At 52.9% G+C, this 27,720-nt stretch overlaps 2 protein-coding genes across 13 annotated transcripts in view; one reads left to right on the forward strand and one right to left on the reverse strand.

Moving 5' to 3' along the window:
- The window catches only part of AGAP1 (ArfGAP with GTPase domain, ankyrin repeat and PH domain 1), a 284,552-nt gene extending 275,633 nt beyond the window's left edge, over positions 1-8,919 (forward strand). For all 12 annotated transcript variants that reach the window (XM_050340528.1, XM_050340529.1, XM_050340532.1 and 9 more), the window contains 2 exons: positions 20-275; positions 746-8,919. In XM_050340528.1, the coding sequence (XP_050196485.1) occupies positions 20-275; positions 746-949 (460 nt within the window). In that variant the 3' untranslated portion in view covers positions 950-8,919. The remainder of the gene's footprint in view (positions 1-19; positions 276-745) is intronic.
- Positions 8,920-21,275: 12,356 nt separating this feature from the next.
- Positions 21,276-22,679, reverse strand: GBX2 (gastrulation brain homeobox 2). The gene is made up of 2 exons (XM_050340537.1): positions 22,169-22,679; positions 21,276-21,799 (listed from the first exon to the last, which is right to left on the reverse strand). The coding sequence occupies exons 1-2, from the start codon at positions 22,677-22,679 to the stop codon at positions 21,276-21,278; spliced, it is 1,035 nt and encodes a 344-aa protein (XP_050196494.1).
- Positions 22,680-27,720: the final 5,041 nt, after the last annotated feature.

Raw genomic sequence — 27,720 nt, forward strand, 5'->3', positions numbered from 1 at the left:
GACCTGTCTCCTTCCCTAGGGAAGAAAAGGAGCTCTGGATACGTGCGAAGTACGAGCAGAAGCTCTTCCTTGCCCCGCTGCAGTGCCTGGAGCTTTCTCTGGGCCAGCATCTCCTGAGGGCCACGGCGGAGGAGGACCTGCGGACGGTCATCCTGCTGCTGGCCCACGGCACCCGGGAGGAGGTGAACGAGACCTGCGGAGACGGCGACGGGCGCACGGCCCTGCACCTGGCCTGCCGGAAAGGGAACGTGGTGTTGGTGCAGCTCCTCATCTGGGTGAGTGCTGGTGGGCAAGGGTGGGCTTTGGATGCCGTGTCCATCAGCAGGACAACCCCTCGCCTGCCCCTCGGGGCTTCGCAAGGAGGATGTGCTGGCGCGGGGCGTCCCTCGCTGCACGCTCTCAAGGGCAGCGCCAGGGTGATAGAGTGTGTTTGTGACTGTCTGCTCCTCGATGGAAAGGGAAGGAGAGCATAGGAAATGAGGAAGGAGAGATTCCCTTAGTTGGGAATACCTCTGGGACGGGGATTTTGTTTCACGGGTGAGACCCCCTTCCCGTAGCCACCTTTTTGTATCTGTCTCAGTGCTGCCGTGCCCACGCTGTCGGGCTAGCATCCTGCCCGCTCCCTCTCCTCCCTGTCCCCATCCTCCCCAAAACCCGAATCCATCCCTCCCAAACCTGCCCCTTGCTGTTTCACCGCTCCATTGGCGCCGCAGCTTCCAACTGTGCCCCCGTGTCCTCCCCGCAGTACGGCGTGGACGTGATGGCGCGCGACGCCCACGGGAACACGGCGCTGGCCTACGCCCGCCAGGCCTCCAGCCAGGAGTGCATCGACGTGCTCCTGCAGTACGGCTGCCCCGACGAGCGCTTCGTCCTCATGGCCACCCCCAACCTGTCCAGGAAGAACAACAACCGCAACAACAGCGGCGGCAGGATGCCCACCATCATCTGAGGAGCCTCCCCTCGTGCGCAGTTCGCCGAGTTACCATCCGCAGCCTCGCATCCCTCCATCCCCATCACGGCTCCGCTCTGCGAGTCTGGTAAACTCTCCTTTGCCCTTTTCCCCTTTCGGCGCACGCTCCCCTCCCCTCCAACGCCCCGTCCCATCCAGAAGGCGCGAGGGGGATGAGGAGGAGCCCGAGGGGCTGCCGGGGAGGCCGTTGTTGTTTCAGTGACAGCTCCGGGAAGGATGGGGACGGACGAGCGGGCGAGGGCGCGTGGGTTGAGCGGGACACGCGGCCGCCCCGGCGCGGGGACACGCGGCCTGCCGGCGTGAGGGAAGGGCGGAGGGGGAGGCGAGCGAGAGGAGGAGGAGGAGGAAGGAAGGAAGGAAGGAAGGAAGGAAGGAGAAGCCCGGTGACTTTCCGTGACTGACAGTTAAGCACATCAGAACATTTCACCTCTGCCGAGCGCCGCGCCTGGATTCCATTCTCTTCTCTGAAGAGCTTGACGGCATAAATCAGAAGCAAGCACAGAGTTTGTCAGGTTTGAAGCTCCTATGATGGTATGTGTCAAATCAGTTGTAGCTAATCTGTCCGGGGAGAATACTGGCTTCATTACACTTGTATAGTTGAGTTCTTCCAGCATTACCGCTGTTTAATAGAACATGATTAGTCATCACGGAGAAAAAAGCATATTAGCTGAGGAGGTAGTTACATGGCACGCTTCGGTGATTGCTTGGATGTGATTGCAATATTCTTAGAAGCATCATATTATCTCAGACATGTTCTTTCAAGCCCTTGGAGCCCTCCTTTCTAAATTCACTGTCATAATTTAGTATCTGTTTAATTTTTCAGTCCAAAGAGAGGAAATGAGTTGCTGAGTGTTATTTGACTGCAGTCTCCTTGGTGTAAAAACAAAATGGAAAAAATAAATAAGAGTAACTCCGAAACACAAAAAAGGAATAATGAATAGCGCTATGGAAAAAAACATTTCGAGTACATTTAGTGAAATTAATAAACGCATTAAAGCCTAATATTTTTTTTTTTTCTCAGCCAGCAGAAATAGGTTCTGTCATTTTGCCAAGGTAAATCGTGTTGAGTTTTTGGTCACTCCTGTGATGCATTGCCTAACTTATACAGATTTTTGTATTGTGTCTCTAGATTCTATGTGTGTAAAATCTATTTGAATTTAAAAAAAACCAAAACAACATAAATATACATTGGATTCTTTTTGTACAGAAAATGACATCTCTGTTAATTTATAAACTGTAATGGATGTGAACTAAATAATGTGCAACTAGTTAGGATCTGTGGGCCACAGGTCATTGTACATCAGTAATATTCCCAGCAGAGAACTCTCCTTTCCAAAGCCTGTGAGGAACATATCAGGAGGAGATCAGGGCACACTTGGCATGGAAAATAAAAAAAAAAGTGCGTGAGACCTTGTAGAAAAGAAGAAGAGGCTGTTTCTTAGCACTGTAAATATATATTTTTAGTCCAGAAGTCAGGAAGCTTTCACAAGCCAAGACAAAAAGCCCTGCTGTGGCTGGGGGAAGATCAGGTTTGATTAAGCTCAGAACTGATAGCCTTCAGCAGGGCACGGCTGAGCTCCACTCCCAACCTGGCTGCTTTTGGGGAGAAAAACGGCTTGTGAAAGTAGCCCGGACAGTTCATTCGAGTCCCAGGTTTTAATGCTGGACTGGATTATTATTGGTCTTACCAGGCAGATCTCAGCTTCTCCTGTTTTGTTTTTGGGTTTTTTTTGGTTTTTTAAGTGGCATATGGCAGTGTGAAGATGAGGGGAAGGGTATATCACGGGGAAAGTTGAAAACTCAACTGAATTCTGTGGCAAAGGAGCAGTTATGTGAAGGCAGTGGGGTGCACGCAGCACAGTAATTTGCAAATCTACCTGCTCGGATGTCTTTCCCAAGCCTTGGGTGCTGCTCTTCTTTGGGGCTCTGGATTTCACTCAGCACATACAATGGGAGGAGCGTGGCAATTGCCAAATAAACTCCGTGTGGACAAAATGTGAAGGAAAAAAAAAAAAAAAAAAAAAAACCACGTGATCTGGTTGTCTTAAGGAGAAAAAAAAAATCAGAAAATTGTGGATTTGATGTAAATTATTAAATTGTGGTAGAAAAACAAGCCTCAAGGTTGGAAGCACAGGAATATTGACCAGCTTTTCCTTTTTGGAGGTGTCCTCCTTTTGTACTTTGTTACTGGCCCAGGCTGGCTGAGGCAGAGCCAGGACACCGCTGAGTGAGTCCCTTCAGGCTGGGATAATTTTAAATATTCTTTTTTGATTTTTTTTTTTTTTTAATTAAGGAAAGGTGTCTGTTGTAATTGCTGTTTCTCCATCATTCCTGAGCAGCTCCCTGATCTTTGGTACTTAGGGGTGGCCCTCTGGTGACGGGACCACCCGCCCAACGCGCAGCTGACGGGGGTGCTGTGAAGCCACCGTGTCTTGGTGCTCACGAGCTTTACATCCCTAGGGGGAACCCAGCAGGGATTCGGGAATGGCGATCCCAGAGGTGCTAGAGCTGCCTGCTGTTCCCCTGGGAGCATCAAGGGCATTTGTATCCCGAAAACCGAGTCCAGCGTTTCAAACCCACGGAAGGCGGATCTGCCGCCGTCGAGTTCTCAGTGCGTGTTCCATTTCAGTGCTGGGTTTTTTTCTGAACTGCAGTTATTTTCTGTACATAATTTAATGCTCTCTTTGGGCCACCTCCCTCTTATAAAGCTGAGAGTGATGTTTGGGGAAACAAGGGCAACCAGGCTGCCATGCAGATTTCGGGTATATCAATTACGTGCTCCTTTCGTAAAAATTTTCTGAAGGCGACCCTTGAAAAAGCACAGAATGCTTTTAAGAAAGGAAATTCCAGTGTATTCCAGGAAAAACCAGATATCCAGGCTAGCCCACTAACATTTTAATTGAGCGGTAGCACAGTTGTTTTTAACCTAAAGGTGTTTTTCCCTTGGAGGTGTAAGTGTAGCTATGTTGGAGCTGTGCAGGAATACTTGATGGCTTCCCCAAACACGTGGGGGTCTGCAGGGGGGATTCCTGCTGGTGGATGCAGGGGCAGCAGGAAATCCTAGAATATCCTGAGCTGGAAGGGACCAGCGGGGTGAGATCACCCAGCACTGTCTCTCCAGGTCAGGAGACACCTTTCCTGCCACTGCAGCTGGTGATGCCCCACCACGGGAGGACAGGCGAGGGTCTGTGCCCCACGGGGTGTTGGCACAGCGTCCCCCGTTCAAATAGGGTTGGGTGGAAGGCTGGCAGGAGTGCTGTGGCACCTCCTGAGCTAGTGGGACACCTGGCAAGGAGGGGGAGAGGAGAGGAAAGCCCTTCCCACTGGAGCTGAGAGCAAGGATGGAGGATCTCCTTGGCCAGATCCCAGTGGGCCTTGGCTCTGGGAGCTCCGTGTGCTGTACAGGAGTGTGTTTGCACTTTGCAGAGGGTGTTGTCGGGGCCATCCAGGTGTGGAATCAGGCAGTATGTGCAGCACTTGGGGGGCCTGCAGGAATTGCCATTCCTCCTGTTAATCCAGCCCCTTTCTGCTCCTTATCTCACCTTTAGCCCCTCACTGCTTTTCTGGAACCCGCTTGCCAGGCTGTTCACACCCTTTGAGCGTGTCATGAACAAATTGCACCCAAATTGCCACCCAGTCCTTCAGAAACCCCAGCAGAAACCTGTCAGCTGAAGCTGTTTTCAGTGTGGTGTTCATTACATCCCCCATTTAACCTTCCCAGCACCCCAGATACCTTTAAATCCTCTTTCCTCTGCACTTTATCCACAACAGCTAAAACACTAGAAGCGTGTTCCTGTCACCATCAGCACCTTCCTTCTATTTTTAGCTAATTTGCTGTCCAACGGTGGGGATGAGTCAGATGTGTCATACCTGGCACCTGAACCCGGATATTGCTGAGGAGGATTCACTTCTCCTCACTCCTTATGAAGAAATAATAAAATCCAGCCAGGTTCCTGCCAGTGCAGAGATTTGGCCAAGGGCTCCCATTACCAGATTTCTAATTTTATTGGTAAGAGGGGGCATTAAAGAAAAAACCTGGTTGTGAACTAGGTGCTGCTTGGAAAGCCACGTGAGCTCCTGGAAGGTGAGAGAGGATTTTCAAGCATTTGGGCACAGTGTATAATAGCCATGTAAACATTAATATTGTTTAATTTGCTGTCTTGTCCCCGTTTCCCTAAATTATGTGTGTTTTAGTGCAAGAAGAAAAAAAGCTTTAGCTGCACTTGGAGATTTCCCTCGGCCAGAGGAAGCTGAGTCACGTAGGGAGAGGAGTAGAGGTGGGAATGCAGATGTGGGCTTAGAAATGATCTCCAGCACTGTAATGTAGTATAATTAGATTATATGGGGTTGGAATAGCTTCATCTTTTATATTTGTATGGAGATCAGGAAAAATGAAGTAATTTGTAGTTTCTAGTGTAAAGTAGTAATAGTGGAGACAAGCACAGATTTCACAAGGGGGTCCCGAAGGGGCCCTTTCCAAATGTCTCGGGGAGCCGCCTTTGCACCTTAACAGGGATGGTTATTGGGTTTTATTAGTTGGTCACTGATGAAGTGGTCATTTAATGGTCTGATGAAATGGTCCTTGTCGGTGGAGGGACTCAAGGGAAAGGAGGGGAGCACCAGGGACCAAACCTGGGACAGCTTGGCTGGGCAGGGGACAGCTTGTCCATCCTCATCTCACGGCCAAGCATCTTCCTCCCCCCTTCCAGAGGCAGCTACAGCGATTCCCGAGTGGGATCTCTGGCTGTTGGTCTTGGATCCTCAGTTCCACATCTTCCTTTCTTGGTGATTTGTGGGTAAAATTTGTTGCGTAGAAAACCCCGTTTCTGGATGTTCTTGTGTTTGTGGCACAGTAGGGGAAAATAAAGACACTCCAGATTAAAGTTCTTTCCAAGGTAGAGAAACACTAAACCACCCTAAATTAAGAGTTTTGAGTTCTGAAATTGTAAGCTGCCAAAAAGAAGGTTGGTTTGAATGGTTTTATTAGAAAACAATCTCCTGTTTGGAAAAATATTAGAGATCATAGAGCAAAACTTCCCAAGTTGTAGGTGGGTGGATTTGTTGATTTAGGATGCTCTAGGTTTTGCTTTGTTGTTTGGCATGGGCCATTTTTTGGAGTAAGTATCAGGTGGTCTCATCTTAGGACAGTTTACCTTGAGTTGACTGAATCTGTCTCACACTTTAAAGGGAGGTTCAGAGGGTTTCAGCTGGGATTTTTGGGAGCTGTGAATAGTTCATGTTTTGAGAGGGGAATTGCATGATCTTTGAAAGTAAAAGGTTGTTTTGGGGGTTCTTTTAGAGCCGTCTTCAACCCCAAATCACCAAGCATGTTTCTGGTCACCTGGGCCCCGTTGTTTCATTTCAGGGTGACAGCAGTTATGTGGGTGAATTGACTCCCATCATTTACCACTGTTCCTGGAATGTTTTTTTTTTGGGGGGGTGGGAATTTTTCTTGTGGATGGATAAAATAAAAATGTTTCTGTGCATTTCAGCAGTTTCAACCTCTTCACCTCTGCATGTGTGCCCACCTCCCAGGTCCCTGGGGCACATCCCAGCGGTGGCAGTCGGTTCTGTTGGCAGGGAGAGCTCCAGCCTTCCCTTTGGCCCTGAACTCCTGGGTGCGTGTTTAGCTTCCAGTAGGAAGGATCGACTGTTCCTGCAGTGCTTCAGAGCTGGTGATTTTTTTTTTTCCTGTGTGTTCTGTACAAAATGTGAAGGGAGGGCGGGTGGGGGATGCTTTCAGGGGTCTCATGGCATGCGCTGGGGGACGGCCACGTTGCTTGCTGGCAGTGAGTGCACCATCAGCTCTTCTGTGTACGCCCCGTTTCCCAGGACCAATCGGTGTGGGTTCGTTGCTGTTTCTGACAACTGAGGAAGATGGAAACACTTCCCTGGTCCTCACGAATTGCAGGGTGTAAAACCCCTCAAACAAAGCCTGGTCTGTGCTGAAGGTAAACCTCGAGCTCATGCAGGACCAAGGAAGGGTTTTGGTGCTGAAGGGGGTTGTTTTTTGGCCAGACTGGGTCCCAAAGGCAGGCACTGAGTTGAGTGGATGAAGTGCAGTTTGAGGTGTTCTGAGCCCTAAGGTGAAGGCAGTCTATCACTAACCACACGTGCTTTGCACTTAGAGGGTGGGTGTTTGCCTGGATGTGCTCTCCATCCTGCTGGTGGTTACTGTGGGAATGTGGTGCTCACATCAATCCCATCCATGGATGGAGCCGGCTTTTCAGCCGGGTGTTTCCCAGCAGGCAGATTTCCCAGTTTGAGTCAGACCAACCATTCCCAAGAGGGCAGGGCAGGATGGGGGGCACCAACTGGAGAGGTGCAGGAATGGGAGGTACAGGCTTGGTGCAGCTCGGGACTCACACAGAGACCTGCCTCAGAGGTTTTCCAAAAATCCAGCTCCTTCAGACAGCAACACTGAACTTGAACTTGGCCGCTAGGACTGGAGCAGGCCCACCTGGCTGAGAGGGGAAACCCCAGCTTGCCAGCACTGGGGGTGGGAAACGCCGGGGAAGGAGATTCTGAAGTTGCAAAGGACAGAAGTCTTGCAGCCCAGAGGCCCTTTCTGTGTATAAATTTGCTTGAAACTCTGGCTTTCCGGCTGTGGCAGGGACAGGGCTGAGTGAGTGGAAATGGTGGGAGGGTAATTTATTTTCCCCCTCCTTCTGTTATTTTGAAATGCTGTTGAAATCCCCTCAAAGCATTTTTTTCCTGAGTCTCCAGAAATTCAGCTGGATTCTCCGTCGAATCCACTGAGCTCCTTTTGCTGATCCGTGGGGGAAATTGGACATCCCCACCCTCTGAAAGCACACGGCCCTTTGCTCTGTGGAAGTACCAAGTTTCCCCAGGTTCCAGATGCATTTGGGCCCAGCTCTCCTTTACTATGTCAGTGTCAGGAGCACCTTTCACTTGTAGACACGTAGGTGGTGCACAGACTGAAGGGTTATTTGGGATAGGAGTGTCTTCTCAAACACCAGGGACTTGTTTTGTGCAAGCATTGCCTTTGGACTTGGATTGGAATTGCCAGGAGCTTGACTGTGCAGCTCCTCAAACAGCCTTAAACCTCTCAGCTTCAGTGGGGTTTGAGCATCCCAAATGCTTTGCCCGTGGCTGAGGCAGAACAGCTCTGAGCTGGCAGAGTTAGGCTGTGTCCTGACCTCTCTGAAGGCAGAGTTTGGCCCCTGGTTCCAGCCAGGTCGTGGTTCGAGGTTCAGTCTAACGGGCACCTTTATTTCGGGAAGCGGACGCGTGAACTGTTCTCTTTTCCTTTATCCCTTGAATAACCTGTGACCGCCTGCAAAGGCTGGATTTTGCATTCAGCCCCCCAAGTCTTTCACGTTTTTTCCGCTTTGTGATGTTTGTCTTTCCAGTTGGGGTGGGGAGAAGGGAGCCCAGGTGAGTAGGGACCCCCAAGACCTCTGCTCGGGGTAGGGGCAGGAGGTTCCCTAGCACACGGCAGGCTTTAGAGCAAGTATGGGGTTGTTGTTTTATTTTCGTTTTCTGTTTCTGTAAATAATAATGTACAAATGATGACGAGACAGTGTGAAAATTCTAAAAAAAAAAAAGGAAAAAAAAAGTCTTTTGTTGTTGTTTTTATATTACCTCATTCAGCAAGTTTGTTTTACAATGACTCAATGATGCTTTATTTATATTGTTTGTACTGTAATTAAACCGATTGACAAACATTTCACTTTGCTTGTTGTTTCCTATGATTTGGGTTTGATTAAGTATGCCAGTTTGTATTATGTTCCCCTTTCTCTCTCTCTCTCTCCAACACATTGAGATTTTTTTGTGTCGGCTGTACAGTATTCTGAATAATTAAAAAAATAAAATTTAAAAAAAAATAACAAAAAAAAAGGAACAAAAAGTTGTAAAGTACTGCAGAGAGAGGCTGCTATATTGTATAGGTCTCTTTCTAATAAAGACAAGAAAACTTGTTGGTCGCAGCTTGTTCTTTGCTTGAGTCTTCCTCGTGTTATTGAGCTCCACCTGCCCTGGCCCTGCTTCCTCCCCCTGTTAATGATGAGATCCTGTCACTCCTGCCAGTAATAAAGATGAAGGATTATCCCAGACCTGGGATGTCAGAAGAGCCAGTAATGGTGCAAATTGATAAATTAAAAAGCAATAAGTCAAAACCCTCTCCCCCTCCCCGCAGTGGTGTATACCTAAGAGTTCTGAAAGTGCTTCTGAAGTGAATGACACATCTCCCAGCCAAAAATATGCGAGCTTTCATTAAAAACAGTCCTTCTCCCCAAGGAAGAGAGAGTAGTAAATGTTGCACCTTTGGCTTTAAGAGTCTCTGGAGGTGATCCAAGGAATTAGGCCGGTAACGGTTACATCTGTATCCGCTAAATTGGTTGAAATGATCATTTAAAGTAAGAATAATAAAACATCTTTTAAGGTCATGATATGGTATGGTCTCTAATCACCTCTTTGAAGGGGGAAATCATGGCTCTCCATTAGGCTCCCCGGAGCAAGTCCTTTAAAGCCCTGAACAATGGGCAGCTGATTGACATTTATTTACAGCGGCAGAGGCCTTGTCCCAGGTACATCCCGAGGAGGAGGAATCGGGAATCTCAGCAGGAGAAGGAGAAGGAGAAGACAAACTGCTGCCCTGACACAGAAGGTGGGAATGAGGAGGGGAAGCAAGAGGTGATGGGTTTTCACTGGAGCACACTGGGAACTCAACTGGGGGTTAAATAATGTGCCCTGGCATGGAGAAAGAGACTTAAAGATCTGTAAGGACACCGTGGAGTGAGACAACCTGTGCTGTGGTTTGGCCACCTGTACTTGTCCCACCTCACATGGGGAACAGAGAAATTAGGAGGGATAAGTAGAGGTGGGGAAAAGTGTGGATTTTCCCTCAGAAAGAGACCCAAAGTGGGGGAATGTGATAAAAACAGGCAGGAAGTGGGGAAGCAGCAGACGGGGGATGTCTCTTTTCCTGGCCTGGCACCCAACCCTGTGCAGGGGCTGATGGCACCAAAGGGCAGCACGGCCAAAACCAACAGAGATGGCCCAGATGTGTCACAGGACCTCAGAACAGCAGGATCTCACACGAGAGAGGACCTGGCCAAGGTTGGAAGGGTGAGTTTGCACCTCCGTGCTCAGAGCGGGACTGCCACGGTGTGGGATCTGGGGGTTCTGGGTTTATCTTTTACTCCTGCTTGTGCCTCAGCCTAAATGTGTTCACTCCTCAGCCTGTCCCACCCAGTCTCCCACCTGCAGGGTGCTGTCAGTTCTGTCCTGTCACGTGGGGATTTGGTTGGGGTTTGGAGGGACTTCCCCATTTCTTTTTCTGCTTCTCAGTTCTCCCAGGTGCTGCAGGGAGGCTGCAGCAGCAACCATGAGGGATGAAAAACAACGGGACTGCTTGTGGATGTTGGGTTTTACTTTTTTTTTTTTTGGGGGGGGGGGAGAGGGGGTCATGTGGCTGTTTTGTCAAGCAGCAGCCACGTTCCTTTGTTCCTGAAAGGTTTTCCCACCCCGTTCAACCCCGTCCCGCGTCCCACCGGCACCAACGCAGGAGGTGGGTGCTTTGTGTGCTCCCCTTTGGGTTTGAAACGTGAACTTGGAACGTGGGAGAACTTGTTTTGGATTCCCCCTGGGTGTAAAGCTGTAGTAGGAGCTCTTTTTTTTTTTTTTTTTTTTTTAAGGAATCATCTGTCCCTCCCCTCCTTTGCTCTCCTAAAGGGGTGTGGGTTTTGATTCTGTGATGGGCATGGCTGGCTGCTCTCCCTCTGTAGCAACCCTCCTAAGATCTGGCTTCTCTTGGAAGATCCTGGTGCAGAGGGGTGGTGGAGCAGATTTAAGGATGTCTTTCATGCCCACGTTTCTCACCCCAAGCCCACCCCCGTGTACCCCTGAAACGCTCTCAGCTGGTGGCATTCACTGATACCTCGGAAGAAAAGAAAATATCCTACGGCAAAGCAACAGGGGTCAGAAAGCGGTTTTGAAGGAAAACTATTGATTCCCATAATGGGAGTAGGGGGAGCATCCAACATTCACTTTTTTTTTTTTTTTTTTTTTTTTAAATGAGAAAAAGCAATTCGTAAAACGATCAGACTTGCTCTGCCACAAGGCCTCGCTGTGCATTTCCACCCTTGCCTGCAAAGGATTAACTTTGATGGGTGCTGGGAGCACCAGCTCAAGAAACCTTCTCGGGAGCACATCACTCATGCCCAGATTTCACTCCATGACTCGGTGGCAGGAGCTGGAAGTGGTGTCCAGAGGGGCTGCTCAGACACTTTGTGCTACCCTGATGGGGACAAACCCAGCAGAACGTTGGGCTGGGGAGCAGGACATCCCCACGAAGCTTTTCTAAGCCCAGCACCACCTGCTTCCAAGCCCATCCTTCTGCCCTTTCCCTCTGTTCCTGTGGTGGGTCTTGGGCCGGTGATGTTTGCAGGAAAGAGCAGGAAATGTGTTTTTGCCCTGGTGAGGCATCACAGTTCCCACCTGAGCAACGCCCAGGACGCGGCTGGGGGGGGAATCATTTAGGTTGGAAAAGACCTTTAAGATGGTTGAATCCAAAGATAAAGGGAGAGCACAGCCTGCAGGAGTCACCGGGAGGGCGCGCTGGGGAAACCGAGCTGGCTGCTCCCGCAAAACCACTGGATGTGCAGCGGGAAAACCACCAGCCCAGGGCAGGCTGGGAATCCCACCAGGCAGTCATTGATCTCGCCTAATGTCCAGTAAAGCCTTAATTGCCCAATAAATGCAGTCACAGCCACCACAGTTGATGTGCCAGCAATTAGCACTTCTTTATTTGCGCTCTGCCCCCACCCCGTCTCCCGCTCCCGACTTCCAAGTCTGTTTGGCTTTAAGCTGGAGAGACTCCCCGGGTTTCCAAAGGGAGGAAGAGGAGACCTCGAGGAGAGAGGTGATGCTGTGCCTCGGGGAAGGAGGGATGCGCCTCGAGGGATGCAGAACCACCTTCCCGGTCCTCAGGGATTGAGGTTGGGCTTCCAGGGAACGCACCAAGCCTGGGATGTGCTCAAGCCTCTTGGTGCTGCTGACACCAAGGGCTGCTTGTTGTTCTGAAGAGAACTCCCGATCGCCTTTTGCAGCAGAAAACGGTCATTTTGGGGCTGCAGCAAGCAACTCACACCATTTGGGAGGCTTAGTGGAAATCAAAGGCCAGGAATTTCGATCTAATGAAGCAAGGGGCTGGGATTCCAAGCAGCCTCGAGCTGCCAGAGCGAGGATGAGGCAGAGAGAAAAGCGTCCTGCCTGATGCCCACTGGCAGCTGCCAGGATGGGGAGATGCAGCAGGAGGGAGAGAGGGGGTTCCCAAGTGCCAAAACACCTCATCCTGCAGTGCTGCCAGTGTCGGCTGGACACTTGTTTTGGAACCCCACCTCTGCTTTGGGCCACGCAGGGGATGTTGCATCCACCTTGTAGGCAAAATGAAACCACTGAGAGCCCTTGGTCTCTGAGCTGGAGTGAAGGTGTCCATCACCATTCTGGTGAGGTCCCCGAGCACTGCCTGGGTGTGGGAGGGAGAAGCTGCACGTTGCCATGGGAAAGGGGGGGAAGCAGCCTGTCCCAGCCAGAAATTAAAACACAACCACCCAGCCCTGTGTTTACCCTCTCTGAACAGGCTGCCTTTGGAGGTCTCCTGCAGGTTTTTGGGAGTCTGGGGACTGGCAAGGGACTGTGCTGCCAGACAGCCTGGTAAGTGGCACAGAACGGGGCGGTGCCCCAAAAAGGAGCCCAGGAGAGCGTGGGGACAACCAAAGGCTGCCGGGCGTCACCCCGGATGGATGAGCCTCCCCGGCTGCTGCTGAGGCAACCGGATTTCAGAATCACCTTCCCTCCCACCCCCAGCACGCTCCCCTCCTCCTCCTCCTCCTCCCCACCAGAGATGCAGCATCCACAGCTCCCGCTCTGCAGATCCAACTGGTAATGGCCGGGCTGATTGACTGCAGATTTCCCTGTAACTGAGCTTAATTAGCAAGCTAATCAGGTCTGGAGATGCCTCCAATTTATTTATTGGCTGATGGCTTGCCACTAATCGGCCCGGCCAGTTAATACTGGCAGCGCTGAGGTTTGTGCCAGGTGAACAAATACATCAGGATTCCATCCTCTCCCAGCACTGGGGGCTGGCAGACACATCTGGAGCTGGGACGTGGGCAGGGTGGCACCCGCAGCATCCCCTGCCTGTGAGGTGAGCGAAGGGCTGAGCACTGTGCCCAGCTCGGACCAGCTCTGGCTCACAGGGAGGGTGATGTTTGCAAGGCAGGGATAGAAAGGGAGCGTGTTCTTTGCAGGTGACAGAGCTCAAACACCCAAAATAGTCCTTGTGGCGGGGCCGAGGCATCCAAAGGCAGTGTCGTCCGTGGGTCACCCTCAGAAGAGGTGACCCAGGGCAGGCCTCTTACAACTTGCACTTCTTAGTTCCCTCCAGCTGCACAAAAGAGATTTAAAAGAGGATTTTATTTTGCTTTTTTTTTTTTTTTTTAAAAAAAGGAATTTTTCTGGATTTTTCTGTTCCCCTGGAATTGCTGGGAAAGTGCTGTCAGTGTGTTCCCTGGATGCTGGAGCAGCTCTGAGCTGGTGGGGGATCTTTTGAGTGGAGGAAAGGAGAAAGGAGAGCACCGGTGGTGTGTCAGAGTCTGTCCCTCTCCCACATGTTGGGAAAACAGGGAAGGGGATTTAAAGCATGAGGAAAAACTCCCTTCCTTGGCTGCTGGCCCTCCAGGTGTCCCACCAATTCCTGGTTGTGGGGCAGAGACATGTGTGTGGGATGGCAACGAGCAAAGGAAGGAAGGGAATGGGATTTTCCACACCTTCATTCCCTACTGTAGTGAGGAAGCAAAGGGAAGGGAGGCAGCATGGAAAGAAAGACATGGCAAAGCAGCTGGAGAAGGCACCTGCATGGCAGAAACCCACTCTTGGCTAAAGCACCTCTTCCCTGAAGGCTTCCAGACCCGAGCTGACAACCTGGAGAAGGACAGAGAGACCCTCCATGCCTTGGTAGCTGGCTCTGAACTGTAATGGTTCTCCATATTTTAAGGAAAAAAAAAAAGAAGGAAAAGTGGCCCTGCTTCTAATGTGAGTCTGCCTGGCTGGAGCTGCCAGCACTGACTCCAGTGCTGCCACCCATCCTCCTGTTGATTCAAGGGCCCTTCAGTGCTGGAGTTTTCTCCCTGGGAAGACACTTGTGGGCAATAATTGAGTCATTTCTGAATCTCTGCTCTCTCCGATAAGCCAGGAGGCAGGTGGGTGTCAGAGCACTAGACGTTCTGAGGGGCTGGCACCTGAATCTGGCACCTTGGGGACAAGGGGTGACAATTCCAGCGTGGGACTTCCCCAGTGCCAACAACAGGCAGGGCCAGGTGGAGCATCCTACTCTATCCACTGACACCACACCCCTGGAAGTGTCCAAGGCCAGGTTGGATGGGCCTTGGGGCAACCTGGGCTACTGGAAGGTGTCCCTGCCTTGTGGAATGGGATGGGCTTTGAGGTCCCTCTCCACCCAAACCATTCTGGGATTCTCAGGAGTTGTAGAGCATCCTGCCCTGGGGCTTCCAGGTGATGCTCATCCATGCCAGGCAGGGAGATGAGGAATCATGAGCTGGATGAAGCCAGAACCCCTCTCCCAAGGCAGGGGATGCTGGGGGCACTGGGGAGCAGAGGAAGGAGGGTGGGTTTTGTGGCTGCAGCTCCGACATCTCTTCTGGAGAGGGTTATTAGAGGGAGTAATTGGGATCACCTCACTTTACAAATGTTACTTTGCAGAACGAGGCAGGAAGACAGATCGATCTCAACTATTATTCATTAAGGAAAGTCCTTTATAAATCCCAAATTAACAATTTCTCTTGGAGAGAGACTTCCTATTACCCTCCTTTCGCGGGAACTTATTGCCGCTCTGGAAACGGGGAAATATGAAAATAATTGGGGAGGGGCGAGAAATAGCAGCCATGGGCTTAGGAGCTGAGCCTCTGCTTAAAAAAAAAATACAGCTGTGGGCCTAAAAAGATGACCATTAGCCCCATTCAGAGGGGCAATGTTTTTGACAGATACCGTCAGGCCAGGGCCATAACGAGACGCTCGGAAAAACCCAAGTGGCTTCTTAGGGGTGAAGGGGCTATTTGTAAATGTTCAGGGCTCCACACAGCACAGCCACAGGTGGGGAGGGTTTGCAGAAGGGTCTCTGCTCTCATCCCTGCTCTCTGTGCAAAAAGATGAGTGATGGGCATGGGGGGCAGAAGTTGTTGTTGCTGGGGGGCTCTTTGCACTGGTCCTTGCCATCGGGGCTGCACAGTGATTTAAGTATTTTGGGGGGGGTTGCTGCATGTCCTGGTGTTTGGGGAGGGGAGAGAGAGTTTCAACCCAAGCCCTTTCGGGTTTTTTTGGGTGAAAAACACCAAGAAAAAGATGAGGTTATAATTTTTTTTTTAAAGTAGTGGGAGAAAACCAAACAGTTATTGCTACTTAAAAACTCTTAGGTGCCTTCCAGGTGTGGAGCAGAACACTGAATTTAAGCAGGAGGATAACCTGGTGATTTTTATAGAGGACTTAGGGAGTGGGCTATGTGTTTGACAAGGTGCATTCTCCTAGCTGCCAAAATTTGGGGTGATGGGACATGCACTGGGAATGATTCAGCGATGTGTGCAAGAAGATTTGGGGTTAAGAGATGTTGCCCAGAGAAGTCGACTGGTTTGTTTGAGTTGAGGTTGCCAGCAAAGAAAAAAAAAAAAAAAGGCAATTACTTAATTTGTATAACCATGCCCATGGTTTCTTTTGGCAGATGTCTCTCAAAGGGGTTTTGGGGCCATACCCACCTTTTCCCCCAATCTTTTTGAAACTGGATGCTTTTACAGCAAGAATAGACTTCTGGAGCAGCAACACAAGTGGAAGGACAACTGCAAAGATTTCTGTTTCAGCTCAGGCAGGTGGAGGTTTTGAGGTTTTGTCGCCCCAGGTTATGTTAACTTTAAAAAAAAAAAAAAAATCACTGCTAATGCCCCTTTTGGGGAGGCCATTTTTGGGATGTTGGTACCTTTTAGAGCAGACCGGGGGCTCCGGGCACTTGGCATCACGCATTCACCCTGCGAGCTCCAGCTCCTTCCTGAAAATTATAAATGGGAGTCCCCGTTTTGTCTCTTGCTCCGTTAATTAATAGGATTTGAACGCTAAAACTGCTCCCCCTTTGCCACCCATTCGGGCCCCCTGCCACCAATTCGCTGGTCCCGGCAGGTCAGCGTAAACACCCCGTATTTTACTGCCGTTTTTCAGACGATTCCCCTGCCGTGCCCTCGCTCCGAGGCGGCGCGGAGCATCCATCCCCTGGCAGCGGAGAATTCCAGCCGCCGCTTCCAGGTCCGTTCTCCCGCCCGCCCCGCCGCCGAGGAGCACGTCGCGAAGCCGGGTCCGCGCTCCTGAATCCTCCGCTCCCTCCATCAGGACCAGGGAGTGGCCCCGGCTCCGGCACGCTCGGCATCGCAGCGAGGGAACGAGGATGGTTGTTCCCAGGGTGGGTTTTTTTCCCCCCACATCGAGTCTTTTGCAGCAGGAGGCACTCGGGGTCCTACGCGCCCCGCAGGAGGTTGCCCTTACCCCGAGGGGGGGTTTGCTCGTAGCTAAAATCTGCGTAGATTTTACAGAATTCTGCGTAGGTTCCACAGAATCGTTTTGGGTTTAGCTAAAATACCCCTTTCTGCGTGATTTTATCTACATGACTTAACATCTGCTGCCGGAGTTGGGAGTCGAGGCACCGCGTTTTAATTTAGGGCTGAGATGCTGGGAGCTGAAGCAGAGGTTTAAAACCCACGTGGCTCCGTAAGAAAAAAAAAAACAACAAACAAACAAACAACAACAACAACAAAAAAAAAACCCACAACAACAAAATAAAAATAGGCTCCATCCATCCTTCCTCCGACAGGCCTGCTCGGAAAGGCGGCCTTTTTGCTTCTCCTCTTCCCAGGCTGAGTGAGGCCCGGGGAAAGTTTGGGCGAGTAAGTTTGCAGGAGCCGGAGGGAGGGCGGCACAGATCGATTGGCGCGTTTAATAGGATCAGGTCAGTGTAATCCTGTTTCAGCCATTGTAATTCAGGCAGCCAAGGAGACCTCAAACTATAGGGGAAGGGGCTTTTAAAACCTCAGCGGTCCTGCCACAAAGCCAGAGGCTGGGGCCGGGACAAAAGCGGGAGAGAGGATGAAGTGGCTTGAAATAAATAGATTAAGGCTCTCTATGGGCCGGGCGTAGCGGGAGGGAGAAAAGAGCAAGCGAGGGGCGGGCGAGCGTCCCGCGGCCGCGGGAGGGGACAGAAGGGACCGGCACCCACGGGGGAACACGGCCCGGCCGGGCAGAGCATCCCCTCCCGCCGTGGGGCGGCCGCGTCGGGGAGCGGGGTGGGGAGAGGGGGGGGATCCCTCCAACCCTTTCCCCGATCCCCACGGCGCGAGTTTCCGAAGGCTCGGGATAGGCAATCAATTTTTACGATGCAATTTATAATTCATACAGGTTGTCTTCGTGCATATGGTGTTGCTTTTGTGCGTGTCAGGGTGCCGGGTGCTTTATGACGGTGACGGCGGGGATTTGCATCGGCGGCCGCTTCCCGGCCCCCTCGCTCTCCTCGGGCGGGGATGGAGATGGATAATGGATACGGCCCCATGGAAGCGCGCGGGGGGCGGCGGGGGGGGGCTGATCACGTAGGACAGCGACTCCTGAGGGGTGGGTGACTCTTCCAAGGGGGCAACCTTCCCCCACTGAGGATGCCCAGTCCTCGGCAGGGATATTCCCAGGGGGTGCAGATCCCCCTCGCCCCCCTCTCCCGACATTCGGGTCAGCCCCACTGCAGGGGATGCTCTGCAGGGAGGCTCCCGGGGGATAACCCCACCCGAGGGGGAGTTCGGCGCCCCCCGCCCGGGCACAAAAGGGTCCCTGTCGGCGGGGCAGCCACACCCCCGGGGGCAGGAGGGGCAGGTAAAGGCACAAAGCGCAGCCTGGCCAGTCCCAGCTGAAATAATTAAACCAATTAAGTCAGTACAAACAGAAACAAGGCGGAAGGCAGGGCTGTCCCCTCCGAGGAAGAGGAGCTCCCCCGCTCGCCCGTCCTGCCGTGAGTTTGCCCGGTCTCTGCTGCAGCCCTGGCATGCGGTGAGTTTGCCGGGTCACTGCGGCGAGAGGGTGAGAGGAGGGGGGGATTTAAAAGCTGTGATGTCTTATTTAAGAGCGAGGCAGCGTCTTCCCAGCCCCGCTGGAGAGGGGCTGGCTGCCTCCTCCAGTCACCGCAGCCCGGTACTGTGAACAGCAGTGGCTTAAAAAAAAAGAATAAACCTATATGTATTTAAAGAAGGGGTTTTTGCTAAGGCTGGCTGGAGCTGAGGAGCACAGGAGCAGGGCAGCTTTCCTTCCCCTACGACTCTGTGCTGTGCGAAGCGGGCCGGCATCGCTGCCGCCGCTCCCCGAGCACCGCAATTATTTGATCTGCAGATGTAAGAGGAATTTATTGTAACAACAAATATAGTGATGTCAAAACCCAACCTTGGATTAAAGCCGGCAGCCAAAGGGGAAGTGTATTAATTTCAAACAGCATCAGAGGCCAGTGCCTATTAGGACGAGCTATTCTTCAGACCCCCCCATCAGAATTAATCATTGGGAGTTAATTTGAAGCTCAGACAAGTTGCTGTTAATTTAGTGCAGGGAGGACGGGATGGAATAAAAAGCTGAGGTGCTGGCCGGGCCTCCTGGGTCTCATTAATCAGCGAGCTGAGACGGCCTGGCTTGATTACAATTTGCAAAAAAATTCATTAGAGCCTGGGCGATTGACAATTTTTCTCTCTGCCTGTGATCTGACTCATTAGGCAGCCAAATGAAAGCCATGATGATGGTGATGATGACAGCTATCAACCCCCTCGCTTGTTTATCTCCTTCTCCTCCGGCCCCCGGCCCGGGCTCCCCCCTCCAGCCCCGAAGCCCCACTCCTGGGATAAGGGGGCAATGGGGGACCCCAACCCGCGGAGTAAATAACTTTCCACTGCCTGGGGCAGATGCCGGCTTGTAGGGGGAGGGATGCCCGGGGGGGGTGACAGGGTGAGGAGCAGCTGCTCCTCCCTAAAATACAGCCCACCCCGCCCCCGTGGGGGGGTAACAGCGGGTGGGGGGGTGCGCCCCGTGGAACGGGGGGGGCACGGCCGCGCTGCCGCCCGCCCGGGCCGGCGCCAGCCGAGCAGCGTCCCCTTCGCACCGAAAGCAAACCGAAATAAATTCAAATAGAGCCACGAGGAAAAAGAATTTTTTAAAGCGCTCCGAAGAGGAGTAACGCTGGGAAAACCTCGGAGGGGGGGTGGGGGGACACACGGGTGGGCTTGTCCCACGCGCGTCCCGGCTCCCCGCTCCATCCCGCGCAAAAACGAAACGAAAAATTGTGGTTAATAATAGCAGGTTTTTTCAGGGCGGCGGGCAGTGGCGGCGGCTGCCGAACAGGCTGGAATTGCCCGTGATTTTCCCCTATTCCCCGCGTGTCCGCGGCTGCCCGTGGAGCCGGCTGCGATGCTGCCCGGGACCGGGCCGTTTTGGGGGGCGGCTGGTGGGAACGGGGACTCCCACGCTGCACACCCCCCCCCCCGCAGCCGCCGCCAAGCCCCTCCGACCCGAACAAAATAATAACAATTATTATAATAAATAAATGATGAAGCGCGAGGGCTACAAGTGACACGGCCCCGCCAAACGTGGGTTTGCTCACCGGAGCCTGTCCCGGGAGCGAGTGACATCCCCGCCACCACCCCGGGTTTAATTTTAATAGGCTCCCCCGGAACCCAGTCTTCCTCGGGAAATTTTAATTCCAAATCGCCGCCACCTCCAATGACACGGTGTCACCGGCACGGATGCAGCCGGGATGTGGAAAATGGAGGGGGGGTAAGGGGGAAGCCCACAAACAGGATGAAAAGAATGCGGGAAGGGGGGGGACGCGGGACCCTTCGGCCCCGAATCCCCCCCCGGGGCGGGCGCGGGGCTGGAGGGGCAGCTGAACTCCCAAACACGGGGCTGGAGACCCGCTGGCTGCCGGGGGAGGCTGCGGGGATGCTCTAACCCCCCCTCTTTTCCCACTCCACGCTCGAGGCCATCCCCGTTTGGTCACACAAAACGCCTTTTTTTCCAGCTTTTCCATCCCGCCCCCCCACCCCCCAAAAAAAAAAGAAAAAAAACTTTTTCGTCCGTCTCCCCCTCCCCGACAATAAATGTGGCTTCGGGGAAGAAAAAAAAAAAAAAAAAGGAAAAAAAGCGAGAGCAGCATCGCTCTGGCAGCGCAGGAGGGGGAAAAGAAATCAGCTCAACACCAAATCCTGGACAGAACAGCCGGGGGCTGGAGGGCGCTTTTTTTTTTTTTTTTTTTTTTTTTTTTTTAAGTCTTTGTTTCTTTGTCGGTTTTTATTCACAAGACTTAGTTTGCTTTTAAATTTCATAACTTATAAGGAAATAAGCTACATTGAAATAAATTAAACACAATAGAGAAGATCGTGCTGCTTTTTTTTTTTTTTTGCCTTTTTTATCCCCCCCCTCCCTCTCTCTCTCTCTCTGTCTCTTTCTTTTAAACATGGCTTGGTAGAATAGGCAAACCAAATCGACAGAAAGCCAGGCAAAAAAATAGATTTCAAAACTCGTCCCCCGGTGCCTGCCACTCAGCCATCGGCAACAAAACTAAACAATAAAAAAGGCATGAAATGAAACTCTTAGTTTTCTTTCCGTGGTTTGGTGTTTGTTTGTTGGGTTTTTTTGTACGTTTGTTTGTTTTGTTCTCTTGTCTTTTGGTTGGTTTTTGTTTTTTTTTTTTTACCTTTCGCCCCCGATAAGAAAGACAACCCAAAAGGTGGCTAAAGCCGCTGCGGGTTTCGCTGGGGATGCTGCTCTGGCGAGGGGGATCCAGCGCCGACACCACACCACATCCACGGTCCCCAGCGCAGCCGAGGCAGCATGAGCGGGTCCAGAGCAAGGGCAGCGGGATAATAAATATCTGTGTGTGTGTGTGTGTGTCTCTTCCAGCGTTCGATACTCCTGCTCCGAACCACAGCAGTTTTCCAAGACTCTTTTCCCTCGCAGACTCTCGCCAGACTCGGTAAGTGGAAAGTTTCGCTTTAAAATTCGCTCGTGGCAGGGATTTGCCAAGCGCTCGCCTGGGTTTTGTGTGTTTTTTTCCTTGTTGGCTGTTGTTTGTTTATATAAGGGTTTGATTTTTTTTTAATTTTTTTTTTGCTTCTCTTATTTTTATCTTTGCTCGGGTGGGCTGCTTTCAAACCCCGATTTGGAAACTTTTCCCCTTTGAAAAACTTGTGGCTCTGAGCGTAGGGAGAGATCAGGGTCGGGCTTGCTCCAGCTGCTGATGCTGACTCCTGATCGCAAACCTGCTGACGTGCACCGGGATGGGGACCACGATCTTAGGGTTTCGGGAAGGTTCCCCTGTCTTGGAGTTGGCGTTGCCTGCCTTGACCCGTTTCCATTTCGCCCGTCTGTTCTGGAACCAGATTTTCACCTGCACCTCGCTGAGTTTGAGGGCGTGAGCGATCTGGGACCTCTCCGTCAGGGACAGGTACTTTTTGCAGTGGAACTCCTTCTCCAGCTCCAGCAGCTGCTCGCTGGTGAAGGCTGTTCGCCTCCGCCGGTTTTTGCCCGTGGACGTGGTGTTGGTGGAATTGGGGGGGTTCTGGGGGTTTTCCTCCAGCGCGTTGCCAGAGTCCTCTTCCTTGTGAGCCGCCTGGCCGGTGATGTTGTCGTCCGAGCTATAGTCTAGATCGCTGTCCATGGAGAAACTTTCCTCCTTGCCTTTCGCGTCCTCTTCTGCTTTGGGGTCCTCCTTGCCCTGGCCCCGGAGAGCCCCGGCTGGAAGCGAAGCAGAGGCCTTTCGTTAGCACCGGGGTACCCTCCGTGCCGCGGCCACCGCGCCCGCCCCCTCCCGCCCTGCAGCTCCATCCCCCGAAAATTGATGGCTCTGGGAATTTTTTTTTTTTTTTCCCCGCGGATCTTTCGGTCGGATTTATTCTATTGATAGTTTCTCGAGCGGCGGGAGCTCGAACCTCTCCTTCTCCTCCTCCCTTCTCCTCGGCCCAGCGGTCCCCCCGGGGCCAGCCCTGTCTCCTCCCGGGGGTCCCTCCTGTCCCCCGGCCCCCCCAGCCCGCCCCGCCGGGGCGATGCGCGGAGCGGGCAGCGTGATCCCCCGATTCCTCCTGGCCGGCACCGGCGCTCACTCACCGAGAGAAGCCTGGACGGCGTCGGCGGCGGGGAAGGGCAAAAGGGCTCCGTCCTTCCCCAGGAAGGCTTTGCCATCGTCGCCGCCGCCGTCCGGGGGTATCCCCTCGGCTTTCTCGAAGTTCCCCGGGGGTGCGAACTTCCTGGCGGCCTCCTGGTGCTGCGGGGAGGCGGGGAAGGTGCCGGGCAGCGTGGCCATGAGGGTGGAGGTGAGGGCCATGCCCTGGGCCAGGCTGGAGCAGAAGCCGGTGGGCAGGCTGGGCAGCTGGTGGTGGTGGGGGTGCGCGGGGGGCAGCGCGGGCTGCAGGGCGCCCTGCGGCAGCGCCGGCGGCGGCGGCGGCGGCGGCGGCAGCACCACGGGCCGGTAGGGCATGAACATGGGGTAGCCGGTGTAGACGAAGTGGCCGGGGGCGGGCGGCGGGGGGCTGCCGATGAGCGAGTCGATGCTGAAGGCCGTGCTGCTTCCCAGCGGGCGCTGCATCATCATCAGCGAGGGCTGGAAAGCCGCGCTCATGCCGGAGCGGCGGCGGGAGCGAGCGGGCGAGCGATCACCTTCCTCCTCCTCCTCCTCCTCCTCCTGGTCGTCCTCGGCGTGCGGGGCCGAGCCGGGGCGGAGCGGGGCCGCGGCCCGACAGCCGGGGCCGCCCGCGCTCCGGGGCCGCCCCGCCCGCAGCGCCCGCAGCGCCCGCGCCCCGCGGATCCCCGCGCTCTGCCCGCCCGCGCCCAGCCGCCCATTCACATTTTGGCCGCCTGGGAACACGGCCCGCCCCACGTGGCCGCCGCCGCCGCTCGCCATTGGCGGAGCGGGGCGGGGGGGCGTGGCCGGGAGGGGAGGACACGCCCATAACCACGCCCATTCTACACCCACCACCCACCCCCCCCGGCCCATTGAGCGCGTCCCGGACGGGGCGGCCCAGGCGGGACCTGCGGGACCTGCGCGGGTCCCCCGGGCCGTGGGACATTGCCCCTCTCACGCACCAGTTTGGTGCCTCCAAGGCATTAACCCCCTGCTTTTTTTATTTTTTTAAAAACCCCTTTTTAAAATTTTATTTTTTTTAAATTCACTCTGCCTCCTTCCCCCCACCCCTTCCTTTTTTTCCTTTTTTTTTTTCCCCTGAAAAGCCCCCAAATAGGCTCCATGTGGTTCTGGGTAAAGTCAGCCCCTGGCTTGGCTTTGAAATTGCTTCTGCAATTATGTAAAAGAGCCATTCAGCAACACGGCAGAATTAAAAGCGATGGAGGGCTGCTCCCTTTTTCTCCGGCGAGCTTCTCATGTTGGCCGGCTCAAAGCCTTTTCCAACACGACGTCTTTGGCGAGGACAAAAGCTGGGACAAAAAAAAAAAAGGGGGGGGGGGAAGAGGAAAAAAAAAAAAGCCCCCAAACTTGTAAATTGAACGTCAAGGGAACTTTACACAATTTCAAAGGCCATAAATAATGATAAAGGGACCAGGCGAAGAGGCAAACCCAGGCAATTAATGGAGGTTCCCAAGCAAAGATCAAGTGGTTTGGAAAATAAAATTAAATGCAAGAAAAAAAAGAAAAAAAAAAAAAAAAAAGAAAAAAAAGAAAAAAGGGAGGGGAGAAAAAAAAAAGAGAAAGAAGGGGAGTTGGCTGGGGGTGGGATCCCTCCTGCCTTCGGGAAGTTGAAGTCTTCCTGGGACAATGGTACTGGCTGTGCCTCTGGGCTTGGCTTTGGGGGGGGTTCTGCAGACAAGCCCTGACTTAAAGTGGCTTGTGGCAGGGGGTGGGTCCCCCAAAACCAAGGGTCAGCAAGTGATCCCTGGCCTGTCTGGCCTGTCTGCTTGGGAAGCTCTAACTGATCCACAGCTCCCTTCTAGGCTAATGGATGCTCGCGTTTTCCAGGGGAGGATGGAAGATGTCAGGCTGGGCACTGCACATCGAGGGAGGAAAAGGTGACCTGCCCATGGCAGTGGCTGGTGGGTGCCAAGGATTGGGACAACCATGCTCTGTCCCCTAAATCCTACCCTTCTGGGCCCCCAAAAACTCAGAGGCACGTGGGGTGAGGGTGATCCCTCCAGCACTGGCACAGCTGTGCATCCCAAAAGACACCCCTCTTTTACCCCCCAAAACAGTTCCCTTTGGGGTGTGTCCTCTGGGAAGGGGTATCACAACCTCCCTGCCAGCCCTCAGCAAGTGGCATTCGCAGCCCTCCCAAAAACCCCTTTTCCCTGCTCGTTCCCGCCACTGAAGCTTGTTGGCTTCCTGAAATTGGGGGGGGGCTGGGGCTGCCCCCCGACCCATGCCCGGATATCTGGGTCAGTTTATCCCTCCACATTTCCAGCCAACATCTGAAAGCGTTCTTTTCTTGGCAGAAGCGATTAGAGGGGGGTTTTTGCGTTTGGGGCCTCGGCACGGTTGCACCGGCCCGTCCTGCCTGTGGCTCCCCTTCCCTGTCTCGGTGCGGCTTTTGGGGTGCCTGTTGGTCCCCCCTTGGCATGAATTCTGGGGTTCCCCCTTCCCCAATGCTGCCCTTCTGCAGGAGAAGCCGATTTTCCCTGAGTGTGTGGCACGTGGGACAGGGAGGATGGCCATGGGAGCAGCTGGGGATGGGGGGGGGGGTTGTGTGGGGTGTGCACGCAAACACTTTTGGGGCCCATCTCCGACTTCAGGGGACTGGGGAGAAGTTTACTTATCCAGCTCATTTCCACATGTCCCAGCTCCCCTCTCAGAGGCCACCATATGTGCAGCAGTGCAGGGGCAGCGCTCGGGGTTTTTCCCAGCTCGGTTGGATCTCCCCCGTGGATGCCTCGGAGCGGCGCGCTCGGTTCTTTCTCTCCCGTGGTTTTTTTCTCCCCTTGTCTCCCTCCTCGTGGTCCGTCAGGCATCACCCGATCGCAGCCCTCTCCTGCCTCCCTCTCCTTCCGTCCGCCACGGATGGAACTGAACTCTCCAGCCTCCCCAAACCAGCAGCAATCCCTGCCCATTCCCAAACCGACCCGAGCGGGCTGGAAAGCAAAGCTGGCGTTCAAATAGAAAAGCGAGTCCGAGAGCAGGGAGAGGGAAAAAAAATCATCTCTTTTCAGGAACCCACGTTAGATTGCGGAAAGGGGGAGAGATAATTAGGCACGGTAATCCGGCGGGGCATGGAAATGTGTACCAACACCCAGCTCCTGCAGCTGTTTGTATTGTCAGCCCTCTTCAAAATTTGCCCACAAACAAGTGCCTTTGCAAGACGGGAGCATTATTTCGGGCAAGAATGGGCTTTTTGTTCGGCACATAATTAGCTGATTTCTTCTCCCGGAGAAAAAAAAAAACACAAACCGTCGGCGATCTCTGATTGTCGGGGGGAGCAACCGGAGCGTGATTGTGCCTGGGAAGTGTAACAGGCGTGAGGGAGGCGAGGGACAAGGCAGGGCAGGCAGGGGAGCCCCCGGAGGGACCCCCGCTGCCACGGGGACGCGCCAGGAGCCTTTCCCAAGGGGTCTAAATTCTAAATCTATCATGGAAAATCAATACTTTGGAGGGTCATGCTCGGCTGGGGAGGAACCCCTTTTTTTTTCCCCCCTGGGCAGCCTGGCTGGGCCGTGGTGGTGGTGGTGGTGCTGGTGCAGAGCAGGTCCCCACATGGACCCAGCTTGAAATGTGGCACCAAAATGCTGCTGCAGGAGGCTCCCGAGCCACCTGAACCAGGGAATGCTGAAGAGCAGGCGGCTCCCGGCAGGTTTTGTCCCAAAAAGCCTTCTCGGGAGAGGAGCAGCAGATATGTGGAGGCATCTTTGAACTGGGCAGATTTTGGGGGGGAGTGTCTGTGACTCTGGTGGTCTCGTGGCTGGGGGGAGAGAGTGTGGGTTAAATAAACTCCCAAATCAGGGTGGGAAGGGAAGTGGAGAAGTGAAAGAAAGGAGCCATGAAGGAAGAGGAGGAGTGGGATGTGCTTGAGCCCTTCCATGTGGGAATCCATAGGGTGCCAGAGGTCAGAGCATCCCTCCACCTGGGCCGGGGAGCCAAGGGCTGCTCCCAGCCCTTCGGGCACCCCCAGGCTGTTTGCAGGAGCTGTGCTGGGGCTTTCCATGGACCACATGGGATGGTGTCTGTCCTCCCACGGGGCTTTGGGGTGCTGTGCTGGCAAGGGGCATTATTTGGAGGAGGGTCTGTGCTGCTGCTGGTCCCCGAGGTCAGTGAGGAGGGATGGTGGTGGTAGGGGAGCTCTGTTTTCCAGCAGATCTTGGTAGCAGTGACTTTATCTAAGCCAAAACTCAGGCTTGCAAAGGCTCTGCCGAGCTAATTCCTGCATCCGCTGGGGAAATTTTAATTGCGTGGGAAACGTCACCAAAATCATCTCACCCCGCTGAGCTTTTCCAGTGATTTTTTTCCCCCTGGGAAAGTGGGGTGAGCAAGAGGGGAGAGCGTGAGCAGAACTGCCCCCCAAAAATCCGCCTGTATTTAACGACGTAGGGATTTCGGTGTGAGCACTCAATTAGGGATCTCCATCCTACCCCCCATCACCCCTGCGGGGAAGGGGGACACGGTTTTGTGCGTGGCTGGGGGTTCATTTCAGCGGTTTGGGGCTGCGGGAGCTGGAAGGAAGAGGGATGGGGGCGCGGGAGGGCAGGATTAGCCCGGGAATAGGGATGCGCATGGAAGCGCGCCCGCCGCGGGATGCGACCCCCGCCCCACTCGTGCCCGCCGGGAACCCCCTCCCGCCTCCCCCTTCGCTTCCCAAGCGGGGTAAAAAAAAAAAAAAAGGCAAACCAAAACAAAAAGCAATCCCCAAACCACTCATTCGTCGCTTAATCCCATTAACTCCTTCGCGTGCTCTCATTTGAACTCTTTCCAGCCCCCCCCTCTTTCCCCCTTTCTTCCTTTTTTTTCTTTTTTTTTTCCTTTTTTTTCAACAAACTCGGAGGCGCTCGGGATTTTCGAGTTAAAAAAAAAAAAAAAAGAGCATAAGAAGGTGAAAATAATACCGTGCAGGTAAAAAGAAAAAAAAAAAGAAAAAGAAAAAAAAAAAAAAAAGGAAGAAAAAAAAAAAGAAAAAATTTGACTTCCATAATCCCGGCTCATATCCCAAAATTCGTTCGCATAAGGGGAAATAGGTTATTTTAAAAATTATTTTAAATGGATACATATTTAAATAACCGGAGTCCAAATATTTTAAGAGCCTTAAAGGGAGACCTTAATCAAATGCGTCGCTACGGAGAGATTAGTGGCAGCAAACCCCACGCACTCTCATTCCCGGCTTTTCGTGGAATCGAGTTGAGAAATCCGCCAGTTTAAAAAAAAAAAAAAAAATCCCGAATAAAAGTCTAAAATATTCCCAGGTCAGAGGGGCACCGTCTCATTAAAACCAGCGCGGTCCTGAAACTGCACTGCAGACATTAAAGTGCAGTATTTTTCAATTAGAGCTGACGAATTCAATCAAAATTCCATAGATTAGGATGAAATGAGGCATGGGTCATTTACAGGGGAATTTAATTGCAGAGCCATTAGACAAATAGTATATTTGCCATTCTCACATTATCCATCATTTTAGACATCAATAGAAGGAACAGCATCTTTACTAATACAGCAGCACTTCCCAATCTCTGCCTGT

This window comes from Myiozetetes cayanensis, unplaced genomic scaffold (genome assembly GCF_022539395.1).
Source record: "Myiozetetes cayanensis isolate MyiCay16 unplaced genomic scaffold, myiCay2020 scf9, whole genome shotgun sequence".
Classification (NCBI taxonomy): Eukaryota; Metazoa; Chordata; class Aves; order Passeriformes; family Tyrannidae; genus Myiozetetes; species Myiozetetes cayanensis.

What these genes read in the sequence shown, in the direction of transcription:
- GBX2 (XM_050340537.1), bottom strand. Translation starts at nt 22,679, where the DNA reads ATGAGCGCGGCTTTCCAGCCCTCGCTGATGATGATGCAGCGCCCGCTG. An exon ending in CGCCGTCCAGGCTTCTCTCG is followed by an intron (nt 21,800 to 22,168) that starts GTGAGTGAGCGC and finishes CTTCGCTTCCAG; the next exon opens with CCGGGGCTCTCCGGGGCCAG.